Source organism: Serinus canaria, chromosome 20 (assembly GCF_022539315.1).
Source record: "Serinus canaria isolate serCan28SL12 chromosome 20, serCan2020, whole genome shotgun sequence".
In the NCBI taxonomy this organism is placed as follows: Eukaryota; Metazoa; Chordata; class Aves; order Passeriformes; family Fringillidae; genus Serinus; species Serinus canaria.
Genome location: NC_066333.1, coordinates 8,095,992 through 8,119,059, shown reverse-complemented (window position 1 = coordinate 8,119,059; position 23,068 = coordinate 8,095,992). Strand labels below are relative to the sequence as shown.

The following is a 23,068-nucleotide window of genomic DNA, read 5'->3' as shown; positions in this document are numbered from 1 at the left end:
TACTATTTTGGCTGTAAAGGGAATGAGATTAATTTCTGTTCAGTTGCATCCAGGAATATGGCTCACATCTGCTGACTGAACTGTCAGCATTGGAAAAGAGGGAGAGAGGTGATTTTAGTTTTTTAGAGTTTTTTAGCAGAAATGCAGCTTGCTCTAGTGGAAGATGTCCCTGCCCATGGCAGGGAGTCAGAACTAGATGAGCTTTAAAGTCCCTTCCAACCCAAACTATTCTGTGATAATTACAAATTGGTTTAGTACCTGTTTAATGATTTCTTTTTTTATATGGCTCTTTTAGCCCTTATTCTGCACCCCTGACCACCTTCTGTTCTCCTATTCAGCTTTTGATGCCTGAAAATCATTCTTGTATGAGTTGAAAGGGAGTGATACCTATAGATCCTGCTGGATGGCTCTGAGCAGCCCTGTCCAACTGCTTTAAAAAAAGTAATAAAATTTAATGCCTTTGCTTGATGCAGTAGAAGAATGTCATGGGGACTGGCTCAGGGCAGGGGAACCTGCAGCCAGAGCATATCAGAGGCACTCACAAGCTTTGAACACAGCTGGGACTGGTGCAACACAGAGCCTGAGCCAGTGTCCTGCAGTAGTGAGGGCTGAGGGGCTGCAGTGGGTCAATTTGTCCTCTTCCCAAAGAGCTTCAGCTCAGCTGAGTGTTCCAGAGCACAGGGCTGTAGAGAGTCAGGTGGTGAGAGCTGATGATCCCCTACTGAGGCAGGAGCAGGGAGCAGGTATCCAGGCAGCTGCTTTAAAATAAAAGGAAGGACTTTAATCAGCAAAAGCTTTCCCACAGGCTTTTGTGAGCATGAAAGGGAGAAATGAGTTAAAAAGGATTAGGGACTGGTGATATGTACCCGAGGCTCTGGTGGCTGCTGGGCTGCTCAGAACAACCCCAAACCACTGGCACTGGATCCTTGTGTGCTCCTGCACCACTTCCTAAAGTCTCTCCTGAGGATCAGTGCATCGAGTGCCTGTGCTGTCCCCGTGTGGTGTTACTATATAAAAGAATAAAGAAAAAATATATAAAAGAGAAATACATATTTATAATACATACTGGGCAGCCCTGAAGCAGTCTGGCAGTTGGATTAGAAGATTGTCATGGGTCCCTTCTAACTAAAACTTTCTATTTATAAGTAAAATCAATATGTATTTTACATGTAGATATATATGTGTAAGTGAAAGTACCTGATGAGGCTCCTTGTGGTGGAGTTTGGGAATTCTCACTGCCCTGGTTTATTTGGCAGAGGAGCAGGTGGATGGTTTGACAAGCTTCTTGCCTTCCATGCAGGGCACAAGTGGCCAGGGACAGATTTCACCTTTAAACAGGTGTTTTGTGCTTTTCAAAGTATGCAATTTTGCTCATTCAGTAGTGCAGTTTGACTCTGGAAGTGAATTCTTTTATCCTGCAGAGCATTTTCCTTGCTTCCTTTACTGGCCATGTATTCTGTGATCGCTTCATATGCCCAGGATTCTTGCAGCTTGAGTTATAGAAGAAAAACATTTTTGTCAAACCAAAGTAGTCAGAACTAAGTAAACCACTAAATCACCATGACATTAACACTGGTTTGATCAGGGTTGTTCTTCTCTGAACATGACTGGTGCTTGTGGATTGTTTCTTTATTTCTTTTTAACATTTTCCTCTTGATGCTGGGTGTGACACAACTACTGCACCCCAGAAAAACAGAAGGAAAAAGGAAGAAAAAAATCATGGTAGAAGTTTGTCTCAGACTTATGAGTGTGATGATAAGCAGGCAGTCCCAAAGGATTTTCCATTGTGTGTCATCATTGCAGGGTTGAATTAATCGTGGTGGGTTTGAGTTCCTGGTGGAAGCCTCAGGTAGCAGTTGTGGATTTGCCTTTGCAAGGACACGGGAGCAGCTCTCATTCCATCTCTGTTGGCACTCACCTCTGTGGTCTTTCTTCTTCTCCAGGTCCACAGCAAAGATAAAAAATACGTCTGCAAGGTTTGCAACCGGGTGTTCATGTCAGCAGCCAGCGTGGGGATCAAGCACGGCTCGCGCCGCCACGGCGTCTGCGCCGACTGCTCCGGCCGCGGCATGGCCGGGCACCTGGACCACAATGGGGCAGAGGGCTCCCCAGAGGAGTGCTACCCTGGGGAGGGGCAGTACATGGAAGATCCAGATGACATCAAAGTGGAAGGAGACGAGGAGATGGGAGACGACGACGACATCAAGTGGAAGGATGACGTGGGGATGTCACAGGATGATGTGATTTTAGATGATGACAAAGATGTCGACTCCCCGCAGGAGCAGGACAACTCTGGGGAGAACGACAAGGATTTTACCTGGATTTCTTAGGGATTATTTTTTGTTTGGTTTGTTTTGTTTCGCTCTGTTGTTTGTAGGGGGAGGGAGGGTGGGGAGGAAGGAGTATGTTGGAAAAACTAAGTAGCCTTGTTGTCGTCCATGTGTGCAAAATAACTCCTGTGTTTTCTAAACAAGTCCTTCTCTGTTCCACTCAGACACTGTCTTAGCAGGGTCGCTTCCAGCGGCACGACTGACTTCGCCTTCCCCCTTGTCCCTTTCCCTTTCCCCCTGTGACCCCCTGCCCATGGCCACCCCTTGAGCCAAGTCAGCCAGGCTGCCCAAGAGGGAGGTGGAGTCTCTGCAGGTGTGGGGAGGCTGGTGAAGCATGAATCCTCCTCCCCTTCCCACTCCAAACCGAGCACCGGGGAGGTCTTTGTGTCCAAAGCAGGTTTGTTGGTTGGTTGGGGTTTTTTTACACCTTGTCTGTGCTAAAAATCCTAGCAGCAGTGGAATTTCAAACTAAGGTTGTGAAAGCAGATGGATGGATGTGTTGGAGGGCTTCCCCTGATGATACAGGCCTTTTGCAAAATTATTTAAAGAGTTTTAATTATTTTTTATGGAGCCAAATAGATCAAAAGGCAAGTCAGACTACAGCCTTACGAATACTTATCTTGGAGTCTTAGCTTCCAAAAGAATCACCATCAAAAACAGATTGTGACTTTTCTTGGACCTACTGGCATCTTACCCACGTCCTGTCTTCCAGCCTTGGTCATCCACAGGCACTGAAACACGTTTGTGCTTCTGGAAGCACCTCTTGCTCTAGAGGACACAATTCTGTACCTGTCATTCTTCTCCACAAAGATCTTCACTTTTCTCCCTTTGCTCAGCTGCCTTTTTCACAAATATATGCAAACTGTAGCAAAATCAAGGCATTTAGCCTTGTGTGTGCAGGATGAGCTAGGGAAGGCAAGAAGCCGAGGTGAGGAGATCCCAGCAGGGTGGAATCCTGCTGCTCCCATCCCATGGACTTTTGTGGGGCCAGGATTTCACCTGGGTACCTTGTTCTTCCTTGCCAACCTCAGCATTCTTGTTGATCATGGGTAGGTCTAACACCTACTGAATTTATGACAAAAACCTTCAGCTTTAGTTGCACCAGTTCCATGTAAATTTTCCAATAAACCAGTTTTTCTTTAAATAAGAACCAGGTTTCTCTTCCAGCATCTCCTCAGACTCTGTGGGGCTGTTCCAGATAGTTGGATTCTCCCTGTTCATATCGGCCACTGTTGCCTTCTTTCAGCTACACCTAAATAACAGCAGCAACAGCATGTGTTGGAATTGTTTTATTCCTGAGAAACAGCTTGTTCTACCTTCACCTCTTTGCTTCTGGTGCTTTTTAAAATAAAATAAAAAAAAAGCCGAAAACCTCACTCCATCCTTGCCATCAAGCAATTTTTTATGATGTCTGTGACTGTGGTACCTTGAAACCTGCCACGAAAGACAACCCATTGCCAGAAGCCAAATGACTCAAGGTGCTATTTTCCTTTCTGCAGGCCTGGTGGTCCATGAGGAAAAGTGTGGTTCCACCCAGCAAAGGAATTAAAAGTATATTGTACAATAAACCCCCATAAAGCAAATAACCTGAAAGGATTTAAGCCACTTGGTGCCAGGATTTCATGGAGCATGGTGGGAGCCTCGGTCCTGGTACCTGCAGGAGCTGGGATCTCTCTCCCTTCCCTCCTTCCAGCTGCATCCTGGGTTTATGGCATTCACTTCCTTTCCCTGTTCCTCAGTTCCTTTTAGACCTTCACCACCTTCTCTCTGCATCCATCACCCCAGTTCACCATTGCTTCCATTGGGAGCCTCCAGGCTCCTGCCCTGTGGATTTGGGGGTGTCCAGTGCTGTGGGAACATGGGTCTTTCCTAAAATCCTCGGTGCTGCTACTGCTGCCCCTTGGACTGAAGGAATTAGTGGCACTTGTTGCTTTAGGCACTGAGCATGGATAACCTTCTTCTTTAAATATGGGAAGGGCAGAGCAGGTCATGTAAGAACATTTTTCTTAACTTGTAAAAAATCTCATTTTGCTTTTTAGCTTCTTTTCCTTCTCTTCCCCTATTTAAAAAGCTGTAAAAACCCACCCAGAATGTCACAATTGGACCTTTCTATACCCTTTTCCAATGGCTTTGGGGTATCCCAGAGAGTGAGGAGGCTGTTCCCTTATCCTGATTTTGGCTCCCCAGAGGGTGGGCTCTGTATTTATTGTCATTTACCCTGTAAATAGGGAAGGGTTAGGGGGTGCCTAAGTCCTGAATGTGCAGCCTCACCTGTTGCATGTAGACAAATACATACAGTACTTAAAGATTTATCTTTAGCTTTGCTTTTTGTACGTAAAAATCTATTTTAAAGAGAATTTTAAAGCCCAAACAGTTCAAACCCCTGGGTTTTTGTCACCTTCTGGTGGCTCATCCCCTCCAATGCTGGTGTGTGCATCCACCTTCTGAGGAGGAGCAGGTGTGGGCCATGCCCTCCTCTTCTTCCCTGCCCTTGGGTGACTCAATTTTGCCATCAGAATTACAGAGTGCTGAGCTTTCTTCACAATCCACTTGGAAATATTTTATTTTTTTCTTTCCTTATTTTTATTAAAGGTGGGCAGAGAGCCAGGTAGCGCTCAGGAGTGTTTCCAAATTGTGTCACTTTGAGGCTCTTTGAACTGAGGATGCAAAAAATAAAGCAAAAATAAAAAGGGAGAGAAAAATGGAAAATCCACATAAGAACTAACTTTTCCCATGTCATAACCTCACAAGTGCTTCTGTCCCACTAACACACACCATGTACCAAATAAAACCCTTCTAACACCTGATGTCTACTGAAGTGCTTTGTTCTGATGGAGGTGTGCAGAGTTGGAAACACAGGGATTCATCTTCAGCCTTCCATGCTCCGACTTGGGTTTAAAAAACAGGATTTTGGGCATTTTTTATGCTGAAACTTTATAAACTTCATCAGTCACTCCAGGTGATCACATCCCTCCAGCTTCTCTCCGGGGTCTCTCGGATATACTGCCTATGCAAACTTCTGCTCTTGGAGATTTAAACAAAACCCCACTAATTCTGCCTGTTCTGCATCTCGTCTTTGTATTTCCCTTCAGGGCTTTGTATACTTCACTGAGGTTCCCTTTTTTTAATTTTTTCTAAATATATATATATATGTGTGTGTATATATATACAGACTTAGTTCCACAACAGTAACTCCCTTAGAGGTAAAACATGGATATACTCCTTCTTGAGAACTTGCAATTCATTTTTTTAAAGCATTTGTACATGTAAATGTTCCTCCTTGAATTCCTTGATTACTCTCTTTTTTTATTTTAAATCTGAGTGCCAGGAGTAGAGAGCGGAATGGGGCAGAGGGCATCGTCCTGTCTGAGCCCTCTGGAGAACATCCCAGGGATCCATGGACTTGGAGAGCATCTTAAAGGATGGACACAAACTAGGTCCTTGTGTTGACTTGAGATTTCCAACAAAAAAATATTCTTGAAATCATGAGTTTCCCAGTTTTGTGGTTTTTAAGGTCACCCCAAAGCCTCACAGCTGCAGAGCAGCTTTGTGGGGAGGCAGAGGGGGACTTCCCTAATGAAGCTTTGCAAAGTGATTGCCCTTTCCCTTTTCTTTTTTTTTTTTTTTTTCCCTTTAATCAAAAATCAGTTTTTTGGACAACAAAATGAGTAATTTATGTCCGGAAGGAAACTCACTCCAGCATTACTTCCCCTTTTGTTTCCTCTCCCCACTCCTGCCTTTAAACACTCCATTTCCCCCAAGCAAAGCTGTGGCTTTGGGGTGGGTGGCTGCGTTTTGGGGCTGTCCCTGAGCACCTCCCCTCAAAGCTCCCCCTTTTGCACATCAACCTTAAGGAAAAAACTCCATGAAAACAATGCAAAAACTGGAATTTTTTGCAATATTCTGAAAGATAATCTAATTTTCGCTCAATCTGTGACACGTGTGACTCCTACAAAAGCCATAATTAATGGTTCCTTTGATTTTGTAGCTCCTGAGTCGTGTTTTGAATTTCAGCCTTTTTTTTTAGTCCCCCTAGTCAGAGTGCTGTGTGTATGCTTTCATATATATTTATTTTTCAACGTGCTTTAAACCTGTCTACAAAAATAAAGCTGAACAAACACAAAAAGGATGGTGTTTGAAGATTGTTGATTTTTTTTTTTGCTGGGAATATTCTATATTATACTGACTTTATATTAATTATTATAAACCTGTGTTTGTATTGAAGATGTGTTTAATATTTTGGGGAGGTTGAGGAGATTTCGTAACAAGAAGTCAGTGGGAGAACATGCTGTGTTGTACTGATTTTCTGTCAATGTAGTTCAGGTAAATCTGATTTTATTTTCTAGTTGCTGCCCAGTTCCTCACCTGCCGGGGGCTGCCCCTCGGATAGAACCTTTGTGATGGGATTTAGCTTAGACATACCTGCAAAAATCAATCAGTTCAATAAATTGGGAAATTGCTGCTACAATTTTGTCTGCTTTTTCTTTTTTTTTTTTTTAAATACGTAATTATTATTATTTTCCTCCTTGCCCTGTGTGGAAGGATGAGGCAACGTGGGGACCAGCAGGGAGCTCTGCTCACCCCCAGACTGGGGGTGCTGCTCCCTCCACCTTCCCCTTCCCCATCCCAAACAGGCACCTGAGGCTCATTCCCTTCCTCCCTGCTGCCTGTTGGTGGCAATTTCCTGATTTTTTGGGCATTATCTGAAATTAAAGTAACTCCCAGAAGGATGCACAGGGTGATGCCATCCCTGGGGGATGTGGGATGAAGGAGGAAGGTGACAGCAGTGGGGCTGGGGGTGCCAAGGGGCCCAGGGTCCCCACCCTGCCTGTCTTAACAGTAACTAAAGAACAGGAATCATTAAAAAAAAAAAATCCAAGTATTTATTTTTTTTTTCTTTTAGATCTGATACATCACATCCCTGGAGGGGACAAGTGGGGGCACAGCACCAGCCCGACCCATGGGGCCAAAGCAGTGTCCAACCCTGCAAGGGGGGACCCTGCAATGGGGGGTCCCTGATGCAAAGGGAACCTTCCCACAGGGCAGGAGGGTGGCAGGGCCACCACCCCCCCTGTCCCCTCCCTGCACGGGGAGAGGAGCAGGGTGGCATGGCCTGGCCAAACCCGAGCTGCTGCCTGGGCTGGAGAATGACAGGACAAGAGAGAAGAAAGGGTTTTTGAGGGAAAATGGGGGGGTTTTCTTGGGTAAAAAAGGGGGTTTAAAGTGAATTAAACCCCTTGAAGCCCGCCCAGGGCTGGAGGCACCCCGCGGCCCGCGCGCTCTCGTGCTGTGGGAGGGAGTAGGTAAAAATACGAATTTTCATATATTTTATTTAAAAAATAAAAACCACACGAAGGAAAAAAAATAAAAGTAAAGGAAAACAAAAAAACCCCTCTTTGTGCAGTTTGGCTTAGTGCAAATGGGCGCATTCCTGCAGGCACTTCCCGGGGCATGGCCCCGGTAGGGGCTCCCCAAAACGAGAGAGAGAAATGACATTACAAAGAGTAAAAACCCCCCTGGGGGGGGTCGAGGGGGGGCAGGCGCCCACCTCTGCCCTGGGCACTGGGGCTGCCCCCCGGGAGCAGGCGGGGGGCAGGAACAGACACCCCCTTTTCTGAGCCCCTGCCGGCCACAGGCACAGCTTATTTCAGCCATGGGGGGGTCCCCAAACCGGAGTGGGGAGGGGGCCGGGAGCAGCCAGACACCCCCTGCCAGCCCCCCCCGGCAAGGAGAGGGGTTGGATCGATGGATTTAGCTTATTTCCAAAGGGAAAACAAGGCAGGGGGGAGAAGCTCCGCGGCAGGGGGGCTGTGTGTGTGCATAAAGCTTTCGGGGGGCCGTTCCCTGAGTCCGGGGGGCGGCCGGGGGGGGGGCGCGAAGGCACCTCGAGTGCAAAATGTGCAAGAAGGAGGGAGCGGCGGGGCTCCGTCAGTCGAGGAAGCGCTGGCACGCCTTCTTCCAGCGGCACGCCGTGCACCACATCTCCCGATGCTCCATGCCGTACACCTTGCGGCACTTCTTGGCCTCGCCCCGCGGCCGCCTGCGGGCAGAGGGGACAAGTCACAACCGGGGGACACACGCGGGGGAGAGGGGACAGGGTGGGGCACGACGGCAATGGCTCACCTGGGCACGGCCGGTGGCTTGGGTGGTGGTGGGGTGGGGACAGTGGGGGACACGGGTGGCCGTGGGGGGGTCCGGCAGCCCTGGAGAGAGAGGACACAACCGTCATCAGACAAGGTGATGAGGGAGTGCAGCAGCCCCACCTCCATCCCTGTCCCTACTTCCATCCCTGTCCCACTCCACCCCTGTGCCCACTTCATTGCTGTGCCCACTCCATGCCTATCCCACCCCACCCCTGTCCCCCTCCATCCCTGTCCCCCCACCTGGTACGCGTGGTCAGTGTGGACGTGGCAGCGGCCGGGGGGCCCCGGGGGGCTGCAGGGGGAGGCCAGGGCCAGGTCGAGGACAGGCAGTGCTGGCAGCAGAGGAGCCTCGGGGCCAGGGAAGGCAGGAGGCACCGAGGAGGTGGGAGAGACCGGGGTGAGGCTGGAGAGCCCGTCAGTCAGTGCCTCCATGTCCACGTCCAGCTCCGTGTAGTAGAAATCCTCCTCGCCATCGCTCTGCTCCAGGTCGGCTTTCCGGCTGCAGGGAGAGCAGAGGCTGGCTGGGACACCCTCCCTCAGCACCACAGGACCCTGCAGGGGGTACCAGGGGGTCTGGGTGTGTCCAGGGGTACCCCATGTGCTTACCCAAGGTGCATAGTTCGGATGTGCTTCTGCATCCCTGAGGAGCTGCTGAGGACTTTGCCGCAGCTCTTCCACAAGCACTTGAACATCACCTTGGTGGAGTTCTGCAGGAGAGAGGCATCAGATTGGCAGCCCCATCTCCATCCTCATCCTCATGCCCAGCCTCATCTCCAGCCCCACTGTCATCCCAGCCCAAGTATCACCCTCATTGTCATCCCCTACCTTACCCCCATCATCACCCACATCCCCGAACTCATCTCAGCTCTCACCCCTATCTCCAGCCTCATCCTCTTCATTCCCAGCCCAAATGTCATTCTCCTCCTCATCTCCATCCTCACTATCCCCATTCCCAAACTCACTCACGTACCCAACCTCATCCCAACTGTCATCCCCATCCTTAACCTCATCCTCCTCTTCACTGCCATCCTTACTATTCCCAAAACCCAACTTCACCCCCATCATCATCCCCAGCTTCATCCCACCTTCCTCTTCCGTGGGGTGGGCTCTCCAAAGACGAAGTGGGTGCCATCGGGCTCATCAGGGCCCTCATCTGGGAGTGGGCCAGGCAGGAAGGTGCTGGGGACATGGCTGGAGAGGGGGGGTGAGGGGGTGGAGGGGGTGGATCGGTCGCTGGAGGGGTCCCAGCTCCAGTCCCCGCTGGTGTTGCTGCTGCTGCTGCAGCTGGAGGACATGGCAGGAGCCTCCTTCCAGACCTCACTGCCAGGCTCTGGTAAGGAGGAGGAAGAGCAAGGTCAGGTCCTGCTGTGGGACACACGTCCAGGGATGGGAGGACAGGTACATGCTCTCACCTGGGGCATGAGTGGTCGGTGGGTTCCCCAGCACCAGCGGGCTGGCGGAGAGACTGGTGAGCACCGCAGCTGCCATCACCTCATCAATGCCCGCTTTGCCCGAGAGCTTCCTGCCAGCGAGAGCAGAGGGGGCTGTGTCACCATGGACAGGCCCCCTGGGACCCTCGATTGCTTTCCCTCCCCCACTGAGGTGACAGGACCCACGGTGGCCTGTACCCATCCCAGGGTGGTTTTTGTGGGGGTACAGAGGTGGCACAAGGTCTCAGTGGCCCTACCATGTTGGCAGCATCACCAGGTGGAAAGGCACTCACAGGTGCCCCACATCCTGCAGCACCCTGCAATGCTGCCATCCCCTACAGGGATCATCCCAGCAGCTGGCTGGAACTCCCCTAGGCATGGCACATGCAGATGTGCAGCCAAGCTGCCAAAATGCCACTGCCTGTTCCATGCCAGGGGCAACCCTCCATGACTGTGGGCAGCACTGTGCTGGAGGGTACTGGCACCTGCACCCTGCCCAGGGACACAGGGATGGCTTGTCTAAGGCCAAACAGTTCCTTGAGATAGGAAGAAAACTATAAAAAATTTAGATTTAAAAAAATGCAAGAGATCAACAGCACCCGAAAGCATTTTGCAATCGGATAACCTGGTGATGCTCCCAGCTGGGAGTCCCCGGAGCTGCCATGGCAGGACAGCCGCTCACCGCCGGGGACCCCGGCACGGCCAACAGCAGCCAAAGTCCTCCTGCAGAAAGAATCCCGGCTCCCGCAGCAAGGCCGGTGCCGGCGGGAGGGTGGCGGCCGTGCCGGTGTCCCTACCTGTGCCGGGGCACGGGGATGCACTGCACGGCCGAGTGCAGCGCCAGGCAGCGCTCCAGCCCCGCGTCCAGCACCCGCAGCATGGCCTCCTCCTGGCGCGACGGCGGCTCCTCCAGCCAGCCCTCGGATCCCAGCGGAGCCTGCGGGAGAGACGGCAGCGGGCAGCAGGGATCCCCGAGCAGCGGATTTTGCAGGAATCCCCACGGCCTCGGTGGGATGGGGAGCTGGGACTGGGGAGCTGGATCAGCGCCTCCAGGCAGGGCTGTGGTGGGACCCTCCCTGCCAGCCACCCCGTGGGTGCCCCTGGGGTAAATCCCAAGTGGATCCCACCAGGTCGCAGTGGGATCCAGCCCACTGATGCTGCTGCCAGCACCATCACCCACTGGCTGAGCATCAACAGGGATCCAGCAGGGATCTCCACAGAGCCAGGAGACGACCTGACACCCTCCTGGCAACGCAGCCCTAAGGTGGCAGCACCCACATCCACACCCCGGTGTAGATCTACACCTTAGGGATCCACATCCCAAGTTTATCCCGCTCTCAGCGGATCAGCCGGCACGCAGCGGCTATCCCAGAGCTGGGAGCGCACTCGTGCCTGCCAGGCCAGCCCCAGACACCGGCACCGCTCCTCGAACTCCGGCACCGAGTGGATCCCGCTCCGGGCAGATCCCACGGGATCCAGCACCAAGTGGATCCCGCTCCAAGCGGATCCCGCTCCAAGCGGATCCCGGCCGATCTCCCTGGGGCGGGGCGGGGCCGGGCGGATCCCCGCGGCGGGAGATCCCGGGAAGATCCCAAAGGCCAGCGATCCAGGAGAGCCGATACCGCCGGGGGTGCGGCTGCTGTGACCCACCAGCCCCCTCCGCGCCCCGCCGCCACAACCCCCCCCTTCCCGCCCCCCAAAGTTTATCCCATCGCGGCGCCATTTTACCGGCGGGGAAAGTTTCGGGCGGGCCGCTGTCAGCTGTCACCGCCCCCCCGCCGCCTCCCCCGGATCCCACCCCGGTCTCCGCCGCCGCCCCCCGGTACCTTGGCGGCGTTGGCGCGGGCGGCGGGCGGCGCGGGCGGCGGCGGCGGGCGGCGGCGGCGGCGGGCGGGCATTAGGACCGCGGGCGGGCGCGGGGGGTCCATGCGCGGAGCGGCCGCGGCCCGGCGGGGGGAGCGCGCTCCGCCGCGCGCGGCCCCGGTGTCGGCGCCGGCAGGGCCACGCCCCCCGAGCGCCGCGCCATTGGCCGGAGCGCGCGGGCTGGAACGCGGCCGCCGCTCTCCGCGCCGCTGATTGGCCGCGGCCCGCTGCCACTTCGCTGGCGGCGGCCACGCCCCCGCCCTCGCGAGACGGCCACGCCCCCCTCTCCGGCCGCGCCACGCCCCCGCCGGCAGCGGCCATCTTCGCGCGCCCCGCCCTCCCGCCGCGCGCGCTGACCGCGGGACCCCCCCAAAAACAAAACACCCCCCCCAAAAAACCCCACCGCACCTCCGCCGGGCCGCCCCGGTCACCCCCCGCTCACCACTGAGTCCACGCCGGCACCCCCGGGGCCGCCGTGAAGTCACTCCCCCATTTCCCGCCAAACTCGCGGGGCTCCCCAAAAGTCGCAGAGGACCCCCCCAAAGTTCCGATTTTGTTGTTACGGCGCGGGGTTCTGGGTGCTGCCCAAATAAACGCGGGGATCCCGTCACCGCGGAGCATCCCGCAAAACTCCCGATGGCTCCTGCGGACTTACCGGGGTGAAACACGCAGCATTAAAATTTGGGGATTCGCGCAAAAGCGATGTCCCCCACCAAATTATAGGGCTGCCGATAAGATAGAGGGGTTCTTAAAACGTTGCAGAGCTCCTCACAAAGTTATACTCCCCAAAACTTATAGGTTCCACCCAAAGTTCTCTCCAAAGTTTTAAATCCCCTATCGCCTGTAGGGCTCCCCCATCAGCTCTAGGGCTTCCCCAAAAGTTAGAGTCACCTTCTGCTAGAAAGGGGGTGTGGTCTGGACTTTTGGGGTGTGTGCGCCGTTCCCACCAGGAAAGAAGTCCCGAATTCCACCGTCAGTCCTGCCCACCACGAGGAATCACTGCCAAAAACCCCCAGAATGGCGGATCTGGGTGTGGGTGGGCTGCGAGGGGTGCAGGAGGTACTCGGGGTGCTGAGGTGCGTGGGGGGTACAGGGGGTGCGTGGGCTCCATGGGGAGCATGGGCTACCCAGGCATGTGGGGTGCATGGAATGCCCTGGGTACACGGAATGCTTGGAGTGCGTGGGGTGCAGGGGGTTCTGGGGGGCACTGGGGTGCGCTGGGTGCCTGGGCTGGCAGGGGGTACCTGTAGTGCAGGGGGTCTGTGGGGTCCATGTGACACATGGGGTGCGAGGAGTTTTGGGGTGCACGAGGTGTTTGGGGAGCTCCGGCTGGCGCCCACCCTCGTTCTGCTCCTCACCTGCCCCAAAACGCGCGGGACGGCGGCGAGGAGCCACCGGCTCCTGCTCCTGCTGGATTGACCAGCCCTGAAGGCCGGGACAGAGTCCGTGCGGCTGTTCCGGATGGTGGCCCCCGCCTGTGCCCCCCCGCCTGTCCCCCAGCAGCCCTGGGCTGCCGGGCACGGCCCATTCCCGCGGCTCGGGGGCTGCGGGGTTGCTGGGGCGGCTCCCCGGGGATCCCCTGCCTGGGGAGGGGACGTTCCCAGCCTGGCTCCCGGGGTGCTCGGCCGCCCCTCGTTCCCCGCTCTGGTGGAGGTGGGGCTGGAGGTGCCGCTTGCACGCTGCGCCAAGCCCGGGTGCTTTTCTAGGAGCGAAAAAAGGAGCAAACCGGGAAAACCCCCACCAACCCGGCCAAGCGCCCGGTGCCATCCCGGCACGGCCGCCCGCGGGGTGTCCCTGCAAGCCACAGGAACGGGGGACCAGCCGGGAACCGGGACACCCGCGGGGCCCCAAAACCCGCCCGGGCAGCAGGGGAGGAGGAGCACCACAGCCGCAGCAGCCTTTATTCCCCATCTGCCCCGTCCCTGGGGAGTCCGATCCCGCAACCCCCGTTAGCGCAGCCCTGCCGGAGCCTGTGGGGCCCGGGGGAGGCTCCGCGGCCGCCCCCGCTCTGGTTTAATGGTTAACGGCGGCCGAAGCGCAGAGCTGGAGGCTCCGGCAGCTCCGCTCGGTGTTGTGCAACTCCGCGAGCATCGCCCACCCTTGCACAGGGTGCCACCAGCCCGACCCCCGGCCCGGGCAGTGGGGCTCGGCAGAGGGACATCCCAAATTTAAAAAGTGGTCATAGCACCTCCTGAGTTGGAAAGGCCGTGCAAGGATCATTCAGTCCAACTGCTGGCCCTGCACAGGACTCCCCCAGGAATCACCATCCCTGGGAGATGCCCCCGTGGTACCCGGGTGCCCTTGCCAGGGCTTGGCTGCGGACTGGACTGATGCCCCTGGCCCAGGCGGTCGTGCCGAGGGAGCCGCGGCAGTGCCCGCGCTGCCCGTGTCCCCTGGCTGCCTGCTGGGGCTGCCGGGCTGCCGGGGGACGGGGCCACACGGGGGTGAGCTTCAGGGGTGGGGGACTAGGCGGGGTCTGGGACTGCTCGGGTGTGGGGCTGGTTTGGGTGGAGAGCCCTGTGCTGCCGGACAGCCACAGAGCTGTGTGGTCTGCGGGGCCCTGCGGGTTGCAGGGACATGGGGGTGCGGATCCTTATGGCACAGAGCGCCCTACAGCGCCGTGCAGGGTGTCACACCGTACAGGTGTCACACCGTGCAGGTGTCGCGCAGTGCAGTGTGCGCCTTGCAGCACCGTGCTACATCCCACAGCGCGCACGGGGACCTGCAGCCCTGTTCGGCCTCTTAGGGCGCTCGCTGGGCTCCTGCTCGCTCCCTCTTGTGGGAACGGCACCGTTCAGCACCGTCCCTCGCAGCACCATCCCCTCGCAGTGTGACAGAGCTCCGCACACGTCTGTCCCTCAGGGCTGAGTGGGGGTACTCCAAGCCCTACCCTCTCCCCTCGCTCCGACCCCAACCCGACCCTTCCGAGCAGACCCTGAGGCTCCAAGTGATGTTTGGGATGGGTTCTTCATTCACCAGCCACATTTCGAGCCTCCAGCCAGGGTTTCGGGCACGTTTTCCACCACCCTCAGGACTGGGCAGTTCTCTTCTTTGAGTCCAGCTCTCCCAAGCCCCACAGGAATTACGGGCAAGCGGGCAGCCCTGCACACCTTCTGCTGCTGCTGCTGCTGAGGCAAGTTGAAGACCAAATTTGGCTGCCTCAGCTCCGCCACAGCAAGAGCTTTTCCTTCCCTGCTGCCATTCCGAGCCTGCCTTTCCCCAGAGAGGTGGTACCGTGGTACCCACATCCCTGCGGGCAGCTCAGGGACCGGAGAGAAGCCTCACTGACCCCAGACGGAAATGATGCTCCTGTGCCTGGCATCACAGCCCAAAACAGCTCCCAGAGGATTCAGGTGGTGCAGGAGGGACCCAGCCCCGTGTGCTGGGATGATGGAGAAGAGGAGCAGGGGCAGGATGCGGCTGGGGCAGCATGGGGGGAGCCCACACGTGCTTGTGGCAGAGTGGCAGCAGGAAGAGCGCGGCAGCAGCGGCACCAGCCGTGCTCTATCAGCGCCCTAATCTCGCAGGGGGATGGGAGAAGATCTCGAGGGCGGCTGTGGTTTGGCGTCGAGCGCGGGGCTGACGACGCCCGGGGTGCCTCCAGCTCTGACACCTTCAGCAGGGTTTGCTGAGCGCTGCGTTTTCAGTTTTAATCTCTTCACCTGCCGCGGTGCAGGGGCAAAGATGCTGAGGGTTGGCGCGTCGCTTCCTGCCACAGAGCCCGGCACAGCACGGCACGGCCCGGGGGCTGCAGGTTCCACCCGGCTCCAGCCAGCAGCACGCCATCGTGCCACGAGGTCAGGCAGCCGCTGGCCATGTGACAGGGCCACCGTCATTGCCTCTCCACCGGGGAGGAGAGGAGGGAAGTTGAAGCTCTGGTACACATCCAGCTCACCCAGGTTTTTTTGGCACGTGGAGGCTGCAGGACCCACAGGAGTGATGGGGAGGTGAGCAAGGAAGCAAATGCTGAGCAAACACAGCCTGGCTTGTACCGCAGCCCTGTGTAAGGCTCTGCTGTGGCACAGATCACCCCACACTGCAGCTCTTGGTGGCTGTGTGTCCCCATTTCAGAGGTGCCAAACCACCCATCCAGGGCGGGTGCACTCACAGTCAGATCGTGCTCAAAGCTGCTCTCTCAGCACCATTTGCAGCAGCAGCAGCAGCAGCAGCAAGAGCCCCCAGAACCAGGGATTTAGACACAGTTGAAGAGTGTAAACCTTCTCTCAGCCTTTTAATGGTAATCCCTGGAGACACCTTGCATGGGTCTGAAAGGGTGGGAATGGAGGATGGAGCAGACCCCACAGCCCACACCCGGGAAATTTCTGCGTAGTCCTGTGCAGGTTGAGGAGATGGACTCACTAATCCCTTCTGGATCCTTTCCAACTCAGGATATTCTATGATTCCATGCAGGCATGGGACTAGCTCCATCTCCCCGTAACAAGGGACGTTCTGTGACAGGGGCAAAGCTTCTCAGGGTTTCTTGGGGGCTGGAGGGGGCCCTGCTCTCCCCCAGGCAGTGTGAGGAGGGCAGAGACCCTCAGGCATGGCAGAAACCTCCTGATGGGGGTCTGCTCCTGCAGCCCAAGGCATGGGGCTGGCTGCAGCCCTGCCACCCCCCTGCCCCAAAACGTGTCTGGTCCCCACCCTGTTCCCATCTTGATGCCAGTGCCAGCCCTGTCTCACTGGGGTCCCAGCCAGCACCCCCAAACTGTCCATCCTGGGACATCCCACCACTGCTGGCACCAGCTGGGCTGGGATAGGACAAGGACACTCGAAGAAAAGTAACAGAAAATATATACAGAGAGTGAGTGCAGGGCACAGGGCTCTGGTGGGCACAGAGCTGCTGGCACCTGTCCCTTTGGCACCCAGTGGTGTCCAGCCAGGTGGGACCCCCCTATGGCACTGCCCCTGCTCCTGGGGGGCTATAGGTTGGTGATGTAAACCTCCAGCCCATTGGCTGCTGTCCGGGCAGAGGCTTTCCGGGACCCCCCTGCCCAGACATCCACCACACTCTCATAGAGGTTCTCGGGGACACAGGGCTTCCCTGGCTTGTCCCGTTTTGCTGCCTTCTTCCAGTTAATGTCCACAGCCTCATAGTCAGGGTCAGGGCCATGGGCCTGAGCAGGCCATGCTCTGTCATTGATGGACTCGTAACAGGGGTCAGGGGGACCTGGGGCTGCTGGGGCCCCCTCCTGCTGGCAGGGGGGCGGCCACCCAGACCCCCCCTCCTTCACAGCCCTCGGGGTTGATGCAGGGACTGGGGATTTCTTCTTGGTGGCTTTGCACACCGTCGAGTACATCTCCTCCAGCTGCAAAAGGAAATTTTTTTGGGGGTGGATGTTTGGGGGCAATCCCTGCCCACTGCAGGGTACCCTCATGATTTTGTCCCCCACACCTTCTGACAGCCCCCCAGGAGGGTGCTGGCAGTGGATCCTAACTTATACCCTGCTCCACACACAGGCACAGCTAGGAGAGGGAATTAAATGACCCTTCCCCATGTGCCCCACCCTTGCTGTCCCCCAGACTGTACCTTGGCATGAGGGGCACTGCCTGCACCATCCCAGCAGTGCTGTGCTCCAGAGGGTCCTGCCACAGCCCCATCCTGCACCTCCACCGACACCACCTTCTTCACTTTGTGGACACAGGCGTAATCAGCTGCCCCATGCACAGCCCGTGGAGGGGATACCTGGGTGCCAGCTGGCATGGGGGGCACCGGGGTGCCCTCCTCCCCCACTGCCAGGCACTCATAGACAGCGTCTGGCGCTGGTTTCCGCAGCGGGGTGAAGAGCAGGTTGGAGTAGGTCTGGTCGGGGGCTGGGGAGGTGGCTGTGGGCTCAGGGACGGGGATCTGGGGCAGCTCACGGTGCAGGAGGCCAGAGCTGTGCAAGGATTCACCCCCAGGGGCCGTGGGACTGGGGAGATCCAGGCTGGCTGGACGCTGGACTGTGGGAGAGAAGAGGAAATAAGGGGATGCACCAGGCACCAACCCCTGTGCCAGAGCTGTGGCACATCTGTCCATGACATGATGGGCAGCTTCAGGACTGCAGGATGCTGCCAAGGGCCACCAGCCCCTTGGGCTTCCCCTGCTCCAGGCCACTCACCGTCTCTGACCTTCACCCGGTACAGCTCGTGCAGCTTCGTGTCCGACTTGCTGAGTGACCGCAGCTGTGTCTGGCAGAGCAGGGCCTGCCGGGGGGGACAGACACCCTCAAGCTGGGCTGAGAGCCCAGACCCCCCCCAGGGCTGATCCTGCACCCCAGATGTGCTCTTACCTCATCCACGAGCTTCACCCCGTCTGGAGCGACCTTCTTCCTGCCCTTCCTGCAGGGAGAAGTGGGGCTGAGCCCGAGGCAGATGGCAAACCAGGGGGGAGGAGCAGGTGTCCCAGGTCCCCAGTGTGGCACTCCCAAAACCCACATCCTGCTCCTTCCCCAGCCCCACAGCAGGCTCTCTGCTGGCTGGGGACATCACAATTGCATCCTGCATCCCACTGAGCTGTGCAGGGCACCACTGGCACCACCCTTGGCATTGCCCCTCCTGCTCACAGCTCAGCCCTCTCTGGGCTGCTCCTCTGAGGTTTTTTGGGTGTAGAGGCTGTGACACACAGGGATGCAGGATCAAGCCAGGCAGAGCTGCGCTGAGGCACAGGTGGGGTTTGGGGTGAGCAGAGCAGCAGACCCCGTGGTCCCAGCTCAGGATGGCTGCGCACAGAGTCCCCACGTGCAGCCACCAAATGCCACCGAGGAATCCCCAGCCCCAGCCAGCCCCAGGAGGGGGAGTGGAGGAGCACGTACCGTTTGCAGGCAGCACACAGGGTGCCCAGGTAGACCAGGCCACCAAGCAGGGCCAGGGCAGTGCCAGCTGGCAGGAGCCGGGTCCCTGCTGTCCCCTCGCCGCTGGCTGCAGCCATGGGGGAGCCGCTTGCAGCACCACTGCAGGGCTGAGCTCTGAGGAGAGAGAACACGAGTTGCAGTTCAGCCTGGAGCTGCTGGGCTCACCATGGCATGAACTGGTGCTCTGTGACCCCAGGGCTTAAGGGACCCCGGCAGCACAGTCCCCCAGCAGGGGGTCTCTCTGGGTGCTCTGGATGGGAACATTGCACCGGGTGTCCTGTTTTCTGGCCAGCGATTGCTGTCCCCAGAGTCACTGTAACACCTCCAGTGCCCAGCCCCATGTGGACACTTGGCACTGGGTACTCTGTCACCACCAGGGAAAATTTCAGATTTTGGATCCTTTTGAGAAAAACAATCAAAAAAAACCCGCTGGATTCAAGCTCACAATGTGCCACTGAAATGGTGAAAAGGAGATGCCCAGGACCCCTGAAAACCCTCTGGAGACACCCTAGAAATGACAGAGCGCTTTCTGGGGACACTGGGACACCAACCCTGACTGCGGGATGGGGGTGACACCGCTCCTGAGCATAGGGGAGGCCAGTAAGTACAGGCAGTATGACTCAATTTCCTGGAAACAGGGAGCTTTAGCATCTCCTTCCTCTCCCTCCTCCTGCCCTGGCCTCAGCAGAACACATCAAGACACCCTCATCCTGCAATGGATTCACACTTTCCCTGTGCCACCACAACCCCAGGTCTGCAGTCACTCTCTGCTGTGACACCAGAGCAGAAAACTCCCCATCTTCCCACCCCTTTCCTGTGCCTAAAACTGTGCTTTGCCCAAACCCAGCCCTTGTTCCTGTGCTTTCCTCAGGGCAAAAATCATCTCTGCAAACCACAGCAGGGGCAGGAGGGTGTCCTGACACAAAGCATGGGTGCTCCCCAGGCTGTCAGGATCACCTCCTTCCCCAGGAGGCTTTTGGTGACCTCTGTCCCATCATTCTCATGCCACCATCCCCATCCCAGCTCTGCTGCCAGCACGCTGCAAACCCAAAGCAAAAGCTGACACCCCTTCACCTTCACCGGTGTCTGCGTCTCCCAGCTCTGCACAGCTCAGCTCTGTGCACCCTGCTCTACAAAAACAGGCTGGCCTGTCACCAGCACCCAAGAAATGCCTGATCTGAAAGGAGATGGAGGCAGTTCCTGGAGTAGAACACAGCTTCAAGAAGCCATGGTAGCTGATCCAGATGGGGCCAACAGGAGGGTCCCTGGGCAGAGCTGAACAGGATCAGCTTCCACCAGCACAGATGGGAACCCAGAGATCCAGAGGGATGTGCTGAGCACCTCTTACCCACCCTCTTGCATATCTTCATCCACATGACAAAGCCCAGATGAGCTCTGGTGAGAAGCCACCCTGCCTTGTGTAAATCACAAAAGCTACTACAGACCCACAGGAGTTCCCTCTCCCCTGCACCCCGGGTCACACAGCAGCATCTTTGGCACCTTTTTACCCCAATAACCAGAAGGTCTCTGCCCATTTGCAGCACCCTTTTATCTGTGAGCATCCTTTTATCTAGGAACTTCCCATGCCTTTGGAAACTGCCCTGACTGAAGCATGAACCCTGGAGAGCAATTATTTCAAGGTAGAAAGTGAGACAGAGAGGTTTTAAGGACTAACCAGGCTGGACAGACTGGCTTAGATCAGAGCTGGGAAGGGGAGGCTGTTCCCTTTCCAACGTTTTAATTAGACAACACAGCTTTTCTGTCTGAGCATACTTTAATTATTCGGATTACCTGCAACAGGGCCGGTGCGTTAGACAGAGCCTGGAGCTCCTCGCTGGACTCGTTCAGCTCATTAGAGGGATGGAATCGTGGGCTGCAGGAGCAGGGCAGAGCTGAGCAGGCTCTGGAGCTGAGCAGACAAAGTTCTAGTGAGGTTTGATGGCCGGCAGCTGGTGAGGGGTTGGAATCGAGGTGGGAGCTTTCAGCATGCTGAGGCAGGCACACACGGGGCAGCTTATCCCACAGCAGGGGGATTTTCCATCCCTGAATTTTGAAGATTGAAAGGAGAGACTTCCTTGAGTAGGAATGAACGCAGAGAAATTCTTCTGGCCTACTTTCTGCAGAGCAGGTCGGTGGTTGCCCCAGGATTTCTGAGCAGTGAAACTGTGCTGTGCATCCTCCTCAGTGTTCGGGCTCAGCAGCCACTTGGAGAAGCCTCTTCTTAGGGCAACACATTGGGTCTCCCAAAACCACAGATTTGCGAGCAGAACCCCTGACTAAAGACACCCAGATAGGACTGAGCAGGTTTGCAAGGCAAACTCTCAGCCAGACCTTCTGAAACCTTCACCTGGATTTCCTGCCAATAAAGTTATCGATCTCCCTGCCCTGGGGCTGCTCCCGAGGCAGAGGCTCCCCCGCCCAGCCCAGCCCAGCCCAGCCCAGCCCAGCCCAGCCCAGGTGGCTTTGAAGGAGAGGGCGGTCACAGCCGTTGCCTACGTGTGACAGCACCCACAGCCCTCTGAGCAGGGATCGCTGCCCTCTGTGTGTGACACCCCAGCACAGGCACCCTTAAGGCCTCACCCTTAAGACCCCAGCACAACAACCCTTAAGGCAGATGGGCTGTTACTCCAGGATGTGGGAGTTTTTTGTGAGTCCTACAAAAGGTGCAAATTTCTCATCTGGGCTTCCTGAAAGCGAGATTAAATTCACTGTAATACCAAGTGCTGCTGTTGATGATGATTCTGCCTGGCCTCTGATTCATCTCCCCAGATAAAACCACACAGTCTTCAGTGCAGGGTGGCAAGAAAAAAGTCTGCAAAGCTACTCAAAGCCTATTTGCACAAAACCAAGAGGAACATTTTGAGCTGATTTCCATCAGCAACTGTGCACACAGCTGCAGCAAACTCTGCTCAGGTACCCCAGGGAGTTGTGCTTCAAAAAAGGTCCAAGAAGCAGAAGTAGATAGATTTTTTTCTTTTCAATTACAAAAACTGAAATCTCTGTTTACAGTCAGTCACAACACTGAATCTGCCCTGGACCATGGGGTGCAATTAGTGAATTTTAAGACTATTTCAAAAAAGCAGGCATGAGATCTTACCCACTTTCTTTATCTCTGTAATGAGATTTCATGGTCAAGCACCTCTGGGGGCTTTTCATTTAGAAAGTGCCAGCTTATAAATGCCAGACCCAAATACCTGAAAACTTGGATGCAGACTTCTACCTGCATTTCTGATCTCTGCTCACATGCTGGAGTAGCTTTTGAGAAAATACAACTTTAAAACTTTCAGGTGAGGGACTGTCAGCCCACACCACAGGGCTCTGCTTGAGGCTGACCCCATTTCAGCACTTTTCTTTCTTCCTGCCCTTCTCTGGTTGCTGAACACTGACTTGGGCAGAAAAATGCTCTTTTAAGGCAAGAATAATCTCAAGAGGCTTTCTGCAGAGCTGAGCCACAGCAGGAGGCCAGCAGAGAGCTCAGAGCTGCTGTTCTGGGAAGCCAGATTCCATACTGCAGCATGGCTGTATGAAGGAGATGTGTCTTCTCCAGAACCATCTGCCTGCCACAGTGGTTTCCTTTGCCACAGATGCCCTACTTCTACATCGTCTTAGGTTTTCAGAAGACAGCATTTCAGGGACCACATTCTCAAGCCTCCTCACCCAGAGACAGGGGCTCAGCACTTTCTCATTGTACACACCAGCAACACTCCTGTCCCCACAAAACAACTGGAAATTTCCACAGTGCCATGCACCTCTGAACTGAATTCATTCACCCCAAAGGCTCTCAGCCTCCAGACCCCAGCCATGGGATCCCAGCAGCCTTGCCAAGCTCCATCACCTTTGCTTCCCTTTCAAGCCCAGCTACAGAGCACAAAGCATGGAATGACACAGCTGGGAGCCCAACTCACAAAGCTGAACCCAGCTGAGAGGATCCCAGAGCAGAGCAGAGCAGGAATCCTGCTTGTCCAGTCTGGCCATCATCTCTGACAATGCTGTCACTTCTGTACACATTGCGGGGTTTTAAGGTGTTCTCCCCCAGTTTAGCTGCAGATTCCTCATTTCCCAGGCAGGAAAGCCACCACCACTTACTTGTAGGAACTCAAAAACCGGTGAGTGTGGAGTGCAGGGATCCAACCGTGCTCTCTTCCCTGCCGGCCAGCCTGGAGAATTTCATTTCTTATCCCACAGCAAGTGCCAGTCAGGGCCTCCCGCACATTTCCAACATCCCGATCTGAGCTCTCCTGCTCCCTGAGGAGCAGCCTGCTGCTCACAGACACAGAGCACACACACCACAGCTTCCTGGCCTCGGAGGTGGTGGCTTCACCCCGGGGTAGGCTGGGTCTGTGCTCGCAGCCGGGGCGGGAAGCTCGGCACACCCGAGCAGCCTCTGCCGCGCCCGCTCCCCGCCCGGCTCCTCCGGGAGATCAGGGCAATACAAGGAAAGAATGGGGAGCCCCAAATCATCATTACCT

General features: G+C 55.9%; 3 protein-coding genes across 9 annotated transcripts in view; 1 reads left to right on the top strand and 2 right to left on the bottom strand.

Annotated features, from left to right (window-relative positions):
- ZBTB46 (zinc finger and BTB domain containing 46) overlaps positions 1 to 6,798 on the top strand; it is a 52,421-nt gene extending 45,623 nt beyond the window's left edge. For all 6 annotated transcript variants that reach the window (XM_030231257.2, XM_030231259.2, XM_030231260.2 and 3 more), the window contains one exon: positions 1,944 to 6,798. In XM_030231257.2, the coding sequence (XP_030087117.2) occupies positions 1,944 to 2,330 (387 nt within the window). In that variant the 3' untranslated portion in view covers positions 2,331 to 6,798. The remainder of the gene's footprint in view (positions 1 to 1,943) is intronic.
- Positions 6,799 to 8,128: 1,330 nt separating this feature from the next.
- Positions 8,129 to 12,605, bottom strand: SLC2A4RG (SLC2A4 regulator). Of its 2 annotated transcripts, XM_030232494.2 has the most exons (8): positions 12,422 to 12,605; positions 10,701 to 10,840; positions 9,886 to 9,995; positions 9,559 to 9,803; positions 9,080 to 9,180; positions 8,714 to 8,972; positions 8,454 to 8,533; positions 8,129 to 8,370 (listed from the first exon to the last, which is right to left on the bottom strand). In XM_030232494.2, exons 2-8 carry the CDS (start codon positions 10,781 to 10,783, stop codon positions 8,259 to 8,261), a joined length of 990 nt encoding a protein of 329 aa, XP_030088354.2. In that variant the 5' UTR covers positions 10,784 to 10,840; positions 12,422 to 12,605; the 3' UTR covers positions 8,129 to 8,258. The 2 variants fall into 2 exon arrangements, with proteins under 2 accessions (XP_030088354.2, XP_050838220.1); XM_050982263.1 differs by lacking the exon at positions 12,422 to 12,605 and having other exon boundaries at positions 10,701 to 11,223.
- Positions 12,606 to 15,978: 3,373 nt separating this feature from the next.
- LIME1 (Lck interacting transmembrane adaptor 1) lies at positions 15,979 to 23,056 on the bottom strand. The gene is made up of 7 exons (XM_018917309.3): positions 22,686 to 23,056; positions 20,391 to 20,642; positions 18,561 to 18,713; positions 18,039 to 18,087; positions 17,868 to 17,952; positions 17,297 to 17,709; positions 15,979 to 17,075 (listed from the first exon to the last, which is right to left on the bottom strand). Exons 3-7 carry the CDS (start codon positions 18,674 to 18,676, stop codon positions 16,689 to 16,691), a joined length of 1,050 nt encoding a protein of 349 aa, XP_018772854.2. The 5' UTR covers positions 18,677 to 18,713; positions 20,391 to 20,642; positions 22,686 to 23,056; the 3' UTR covers positions 15,979 to 16,688.
- Between the last annotated feature and the right edge of the window lie 12 nt (positions 23,057 to 23,068).

Excerpts from the sequence above, each read along its gene's own strand:
- SLC2A4RG (XM_030232494.2), bottom strand. The coding sequence starts at position 10,783 with ATGCTGCGGGTGCTGGACGCGGGGCTGGAGCGCTGCCTGGCGCTGCAC. Across the intron at positions 8,973-9,079 it reads ATCCGAACTATGCACCTTGG|CCGGAAAGCCGACCTGGAGC; the intron begins GTAAGCACATGG and ends CTCTCCCTGCAG. Across the intron at positions 8,534-8,713 it reads ACACTGACCACGCGTACCAG|GGCTGCCGGACCCCCCCACG; the intron begins GTGGGGGGACAG and ends CTCTCTCTCCAG.
- LIME1 (XM_018917309.3), bottom strand. The coding sequence starts at position 18,676 with ATGGCTGCAGCCAGCGGCGAGGGGACAGCAGGGACCCGGCTCCTGCCA. Across the intron at positions 18,088-18,560 it reads CTGTGTGCTGCCTGCAAACG|GAAGGGCAGGAAGAAGGTCG; the intron begins GTACGTGCTCCT and ends TTCTCCCTGCAG. Across the intron at positions 17,953-18,038 it reads GGGTGAAGCTCGTGGATGAG|GCCCTGCTCTGCCAGACACA; the intron begins GTAAGAGCACAT and ends CCCCCCCGGCAG.